This window comes from Somniosus microcephalus, chromosome 6, assembly GCF_052327205.1.
Source record: "Somniosus microcephalus isolate GS21.2 chromosome 6, FLI_Smic_1.0, whole genome shotgun sequence".
NCBI classification, from domain to species: domain Eukaryota; kingdom Metazoa; phylum Chordata; class Chondrichthyes; order Squaliformes; family Somniosidae; genus Somniosus; species Somniosus microcephalus.
In genome coordinates, this window is record NC_140992.1 from 227,843,456 (window position 1) to 227,851,411 (window position 7,956).

Sequence of the window (7,956 nt, forward strand, 5' to 3'; positions counted from 1 at the left end):
TGCTATTAAAAATGAGTTAAACTGTCTGTACAGCAATGCACGTAATAAAACAGGGGAGCTGGAGGTAATCATGCGTTGCAAGGAACCAGACATAGTAGGGATTACTGAGAGATGGCTACAGAAAAATCAGGACTTAGAATTAAACATTGCAGGGTATAACATATTTAGAAAAGATAGAGAGGGAAAAAAGGGAGGTGGAGTAGCTGTACTTATTAGGGATAACAGAATGTCTGTAGAAAAAAGTGATACAGCTATCAGCAAGGTAGAAATAGAATCCATGTGGATAGAAATTAAAGATAATAAAGGCTCAATCACACTAATAGGGGTAGTCTACAAACTACCTAATAGTGGAAGGGAGGTGGAGGAAGAAATATGCAAACAAATTAGGGAAATTAGTAAAAAAATAGAATAATAATCATGCGGGATTTCAACTACCCTGATATTAATTGGACAGAAGAAGTAAGTAAAGGGGATAAGGGAATGGAGTTCCTACAATGTGTACAGGACACCTTTCTAACCCAATTTGTAAAAAGCCCAACAAGGGAGAATTCGCTATTGGATCTAGTAGTGGGGAATGAACCAGAGCAGATAAGAGAAGTAAAAGTAGGGGAACATCTAGACAATAATGACCATAATATAATCTGCTTTAAAATAATAATTGAGAAGGACATAAATATGACAAAGACCAGGGTAATAGATTGGAGAGTAGCTGATTTTTTGGGGCTGAGAATAGAACCTGGGAAAATAAAATGGACAACAATATTGGTAAACGATGATGCGGAACAGCAATGGGAAACACAGGGTGCGAGTCTGGGTGGGGTAGAGGAGCAAAGGGATCTCGGAGTACAAATACACAAATCACTAAAAGTAGCGATACTGGTTAACAAGGCCATAAAAAAGCAAACCAGACACTGGGATTTATTTCTAGAGGGATAGAATAGAAAAGTAGGGAAGTTATGCTAAACTTATATCGAACCTTGATTAGACCACACTTGGAGTACTGCGTACAATTCTGGTCGCTGTATTATAAAAAGGATCTAGAGGCACTGGATAGGGTGCAGAGAAGATTTACAAGGATGATACCAGAAATGCCAGGTTATACATATCAGGAAAGGATGAACAGGCTGGGTCTCTCTTCGCTTGAAGAAAGAAGGCTGAGCGGTGACCTAATTGAGCTCTTTAAAAATGATGAAAGGTTTTGATAGAGAAGAGACAGAGAGTATTTCCACTTGTGGGGAAGAGCATATCTAGAGGCTATCAATATAAGATTGTCACCAAGAAATCAAATAGGAAATTCAGAAGAAACTTCTTTACCCAGAGAGTGTGAGAATATGGAACTCGCTACCACAGGGAGTGGGTGAAGCGAATAGTATAGATGCATTTAAGGGGAGGCTAGATAAGCATATGAGGGAGAAAGGAATAGAGGGTTATGTTGACGGAGTTAGATGAGGAAAGACTGGAGGAGGCTTGAACGGAGCATAAACGCCGGCATGGACTGGTTGGGCCGAATGGCCTGTTTCTGTGCCGCATATCCCACGTAATCCTATGTAATCCATTTCCCACCCAACCAAATCCCATCCATTTCTGTGGGTTAAAATTCTCCCCAATGAGTCTGCCATGGAATATTGTCTAATTTCTTGGAGGAGATAACAGCGGTGGTGGAGGGGGGGAATTGGAGGGGATGTGATGTGCATGGGCTTTCAGAAAGTCTTTGACGGGGTACCACGCAGGAGACTGCTGGAGAAGGTTAAGGAGTATGGAATTCGGGTAAGGGTAACAAATTGGATTTAAAAACTGGTTATAATGAAGGAAGCAGAGTTTTTCCAGAGTGGTTGGAAATGGTTAGCGATGCTCTACAGTGTTCTGTCTGGGACCAATTCTGTTCACTGCGTACATCAATGATTTAGATATAGGGCTAAAAAGAGTAGTGTCAAAATTTGCAGACGATACAAAAATAGGAGGGAGAGTAAATAATTCTGAGGACCAAAGGAATGTCCAAGGGATATTGATAAGAAAGTGGAATGGGCAAAAATGTAGCAGATGGAATTATGAGGTGATGCATTTTTTTTTTTTAAAGTAATAAATATACTTAGAATGAGGAAGGGATGGTGATGCAGACAGTTCCCAGTGATTGAAGGGTCTAGAATGAGAAGACATAGATATAAAATTAAATATAAGAAAATTAGGGCAAAGAGCAGGAGAAACCTTTTACACAGATTTGTGAGGCTATGGCATACACTACCCAAGTTAGTGATTGAATTTAAGAATAGTTAGATAAATGGTTGAAGGAAAGGAAGATAAAGGGATATGGGACCAGGACGGGTACATGGGATTAGGGCGACTCATGTGGAGGATAAACAGCAACATAGACTGGTTATCAGTGTTGTTACTTTTATGTAATTCTAATCTTTTAAAACCAGCCTGTTACCTTGGAGACAACATGATCCTGAACAGGCACTACTTGTTTCCCCCACCACAAAGAAGTTTAGTTATTTCTTTTCAAATATTGCTTCCAGTGTGATATCTTTGGCATAACAGCTTGTGTGTGTATATCTATACATATCATCTTTAATGTAGAAAAATTATCCCCAGGCACTCAGATATGAGGGATGCAGATACTGAGCCAAAAAGGGCTGTGTCCATCTTTTCTTTCCTACATTCCCCTTAGGATTACAGGTAGAGGACAAGTAGGATTCTTTTTTTGAGCAGATCTCATCAATGAAAGCTTTGCTTAGATCTGAGAGCTGGAAAAGAGGCACATTGTCATTTAGGCTGCATGAGCTAATGTTGTAAATTATAACGAAATGTAGTTGTACATGTTACATAGTGCATGAACCTTTCATACACATGTACTGAATATCATCCCTCATTCATCTTTGTGTAAAAATTCAGAAGAAAATGTCTCACTAAAATTATAGTGTTCCATTTTTGTTTTGTGGCTTTTTTCAAACGAAGCTGCTAAAATCTGAAATAGAGCCTCAATTTGCATTCTCATAACATAAGAAATTGGAGCAGGAGTAGGCCATTTGGCCCCTCGAGCCTGCTCCGCCATTTAATGAGATCATGGCTGATCTGATCTTGGGCTCAGCTCCATTTCCCTGCCCGCTCCCCAATCACTCCCTTATTGTTCAAAAATATGTCTATCTCCACCTTAAATATATTCAGTGACCCAGCCTCCACAGCTCTCTGGGGCAGAGAATTCCACAGATTTACGACCCTCCTGAGAGAAGAAATTTCTCTTCTGTTCTGAACTTGTCATGGTCTCGCTTTCAGTGATGCTGTCAGGGAGGCACAATAGTAAATTCCAGGCAAACTTCAGTAAGGAAAAGAAAATGAGTGAATTGCCATGCTTTCAGCATGTTGCAGAGTGGCAGGCAGAGGCCTGGGAGCAGGTCAAATGCTTCCAATTTTAGCAAAACGCTAGTGTGTGAAGTGCAGTGGAAGTTGAAACAATTTTTTCATGTAAATGCTGTGTATATTATGTAATAGCTTTAGAAATCTATGTTAATTCCATTCATTTTAAGTAATTTATATTTTTGGGTTTAATATATATTCTGTTAAAAATATTGAAATTTTGCTGACTAGATTGTTGCATGCAGTACAAGTTCTAAACTTGCTATGTGAACATCAAGAGTCTATGAAGGGTTAATAACAGTGTTTGTAATTATAGCCCAGACACTTTAATTATTAGGCATACTGTGTGACATCATTCTGTACCTTGGAGTTGTCACTGACAGAATTGAAAAAGCCAGATGGTGTGTGATTATAGTTAGTCCCTCCAAAATGTGTTTTAGAAGCAATTAAAAGGTTAGGACCCCCTCCTAGTGATCTGCTCATCTGTGATGAGATTTTTTTGCTCAGCTTCATCATGATGCAAAGTGATGGCTCCTGACAAGAAATAAATGGAAAGGTCAGGAGGGCTGTAATATCAACTTAGATTTTCAGGAAATTACAGATTTTGGAACATTTCTCTTTGGATAAATGGTTTATCTGCAAGGAAGTAATAAGTAATCTGTAATCCTTCACATGGAATGCATTTGCATTTTGAAAGCTTCAGTGATTAGGAACAGATGGGTTGTTATCTGTTTGAAATAGTGTAGTAGGTTGTAAACAAGGTTGCATGTATAAAATGATACTGCAGCTTTCAGTCTGGTTCCCTGGAATGTTAATTGTTTTTTCTTTGAAAAATGTTGGTGATTTGTCAGTGATGTAAAGAAAAAGTTGATGGTTGAAAATATGATAGATGGACAAAGTTGCCTCCAGACTATCCAAAAATATTTGAAAGGAGAGTGCTGCTTTCACCTCCTGCTGTTTCATACCGATTTTCAAAATGGTATTCGACAGCACTAATAACAATCTAGAAAGAAACTGTCTTGTTTTGATGTGTATTGCTGATCCATCAAGCTTTACAGCCAGCCCTAGACAGTTTTTATGTTTTTTGGCCCGAGACAGTTTTAACAAACAGGCTATTTTAGATTTACCTACAAAATATTACCCATGGAGTGTGAGCTGCAGGAAGATTGCAAAATATTTTTTTTTTTTTTTGTTTTGTACATGAACCCTAGTACATTATTTATTAACCATGTAATCTTGGGAGCTGACCTTTCACCTCTGGGACCTGAATTCAAATCCAACCCAGACTAATGAAGTGAAGGCTTTTGATGTTGCCTAGGTTGTGTATGAAACAGTTTCAGCAGTCTAAAATTAGGTCCTGGTAGGCATGAACCTATGACCGAAAACTACCTCTAATTCAGCAAAGCTAGCAATGTCACTGAGAGAGCGCACAGGATGGCTGATGTGGGAATGAAGAAAATGTCACACTTGTGCAGTAACTAGTCCTCTTCTGTGATTCAGCAGTGTAGAGGGAGCTAACCCCTAACTGCTTGATGCTGACATTATGTAATTCAAATGATACAGATACGAACCAAATTCACGAGTACAATTTGTATAATATTAGTGGAAGTCATTTTAATTTCTGACGACAGTGTAAAACAGACGCTATCAGATTGGCTTCCCATTATACACCTCGCCCGATTTTTCTTTCCATTAATTTCAATGGAAAGGAAAATCAGGCGGGGTGTGTAACAGGCGGCCGAAGCAGTATCGCCCATTGTACACTATCGCCAAAAGTTAAATTACCCCCAGTATGCCTAAAATCAATTATCAATTTGCACTTTGTTTTAAACAGAATTGTTTAAAGATCGCACTCTCTCTTTTTGCAGCAACAAGCAAGCTTTTCTACTGGAAAATGTTCCGTGCAATGATGCAAGCTGCAGGACTGTGGGTCGAATGTTTAGGGTCCTTTGGGAGCTGTCTGATTTAAACCAAATCAAGAATGCTGTTGTGGCAACCTTCTTTGACATTTATGAAGATGTAAGTTCAGCATTGTGCTCGTAATTATCTTTTGACCATTATTAATATGAACTCTGTGTCCAACCTTTTACAACTGCTCATATTGGGGAACTTTACTGATAGCTGAATGGTTGGTGAATATACCCAATGTGGTAATGATTCCTACAAACTAAGTAGTTTTCAGATTCAATCCCTGGTATATGCTGATCTTGCAGATCTCAGCCAAGGTGATGAAAGGGAATTAACAACCCAGGGCTGGGAAGAGAAAAAATCAGCCATGGTTCCCAGAACAGATTTCTATCCATTGACCCTTGCTAGAAAGTACAGATGTATGGACTTGGATGAGGACAGGATTGGTTTTGGCTTTGATGCCCTTTTATGTTTGAATTGCCTGCTCTGAGGTTATTTACACCATGTGATGGAATGCTGTAATACTGCTTTCAGGAGGAAAAATGATAGACAATGACAGGGGAGGAGGTTGGAGAAGAGATTTTTTTCCAATGTTGGTCAAATTAGAAAACTACTTAATTTTGTGCCCTCTTCATTTTAATTTTAAACTGATCTGTCAATGTTCATCTAAAATTAGAACATTGATAGTAGCCAATTGAATGGAATCATAGATGTACATAAGTGTGGGGTAATGTCTAGTTTTATTAAAGAAAATTATTTTGGTGCAATTGGAGGGCTTGTAGGAGCAGCTTCTTAATATGAGGCATAAATAGTTCTGAAATTGAAAGTGGTTCATTTTTTTAATCTCAAGTATTGAACTGTCAAGTTGGAAACCCAAGTTTCGATCCAAGTCTCATTCATTCTTGAACCTCTTCAGGGAGGGCTCTGTTGGCTGGCCTCTGCTTGATAATTTTCAGGAAGGAGAGGTAATTGTCTGAGATCCCTTCCTGTGGCATTCAGATGTGTTATTTGCTGCTGACCATTGGCATGACTGTAACAATATCAGTGGGTTGGCCTGTTCTTACACACTTTCATATTCAGTGAAGATTAGTTGTATGTAGTTAGCTGATACGGAAGAGAAAAGGGGGAGATAATTTGCAGAAGAAATTTTTTAACAGCTTAATTTTAAAATGTTGTGTCTGAATAAATTTAAAACGCATTTATCATTGAGGCAAACATGGAAAACACTGGAGATACTCAACATGTCAGGCAGAATACACAAGACAGTTGATGTTTCAGATATAAAACTTTTCCTTATTATTTGAGACCTTTTAAAAATGTAATATTACAAGTTTTGGGTATCTGTTAAAAAAAAAAAAAAAAAAAAAAAAATTAGGAACAGTTACAATAACTCTCATCCATGTGAGTAAGGCTATTTCTCCTAAACTTGGTGAACTATTAGTAAGTTGTAGAAGTTGGTATCCACTTTTAAGCACACAATGACATCAGGATCCTGGGCAAAAAATAAAATGTCATTAAAAAAGATGAGTATTTGCTCTCCGAGCAGCGTTTAAGCAGACAGTCTCTACTTGTAAAGAGTGCTGTAGGTTAAAGCTGAACTTACAGTGCAAAAGGCCACAAAAATAGCAGATAGATCACACTTTATAATTGAGTCAATCATTACAAGTTTCATCCTTCTTGTACAATTTGTTTCCCTCATGAGTTTTCAGCCTCACAGCCTTTCTGACCTCGAAGACTGGTGAGACAAGGCTACCTTGAATTTTGACAGTACTTCGACTGATTGCGTTGCGGATGGGCTAAGAAGTAACTAGACTCGTCACATCCATGGCTGGTTCTTGGACTTCAACCCATAATCATGTATCTATAAAGCAAAAATTTTAACCACTATAATATTAGCCGTGCTTTTTATTCATATTAGACTTTTACAGTTAACTTATTAATGCCGTAACCGGGCAATATGAGTATGAAAACCGGCATTGCTTCATGAATGAAATCTTGATTATTCAGTTTAGTAATCAAACCCAAACTATTAGCTATCTGGTTATTTCATTCTTTACAATAAGTTTCTCACCATGAAAAATTTGGGAGTATTAGTACTTGTGAAGTAGAAGACTGCTACACCAAACATAAAATTGTTTTCAGTTCATCAAATATTACAAGGAGTATTCTCTTATATTTCATAAAATATGTCCATGTTTAATTATAAGAATACTTCAAATAGGCTAAATCAGTGCAGCTTTGATCAACAAAGTTTTGAATTCTGGTAATGTCTCAGGAACATAGAAATTTCGAGACAAAAAAGGCAAGGATCCATCTAGTTCGCCTTCTACCATACTGGTAGTCACATGATACAATGATAATGGAGTTATTGACTAATCATAGCAATCAATCTCTATCAATTAATCTACAACAGGTGCAGACATGAGGCGAGGAAAACCCCAGTGGTGGAGAGCGGTGGAAACCCCCAGTGGTGGAAAGCTTTGGAAACCATTGGTCCAAAGTCACCTTTTCCTTCCAAGCATACTATTACCACATGTCATGTTTCAAATAACTCATACTGTATCCCAAAATGTTGTTTTCTAAAATAACTCTATCTAATTTGCACCACCCTAGGGGAGTCTGTTGTGTCGATTGGCCACTCGCTTACCGAAATGATGTTTCTGCAGATTGGTTTTGAATTTTGCCTCTTCAAGC

The 7,956-nt window shown here is 38.1% G+C and overlaps 1 protein-coding gene across 1 annotated transcript in view; it reads left to right on the forward strand.

The window, feature by feature from the left end:
* The window catches only part of itfg1 (integrin alpha FG-GAP repeat containing 1), a 215,720-nt gene that overhangs the window by 127,730 nt on the left and 80,034 nt on the right, over positions 1–7,956 (forward strand). The window contains exon 11 of the mRNA XM_085991513.1: positions 5,223–5,373. Coding sequence (XP_085847639.1) covers positions 5,223–5,373 — 151 coding nt within the window. The remainder of the gene's footprint in view (positions 1–5,222; positions 5,374–7,956) is intronic.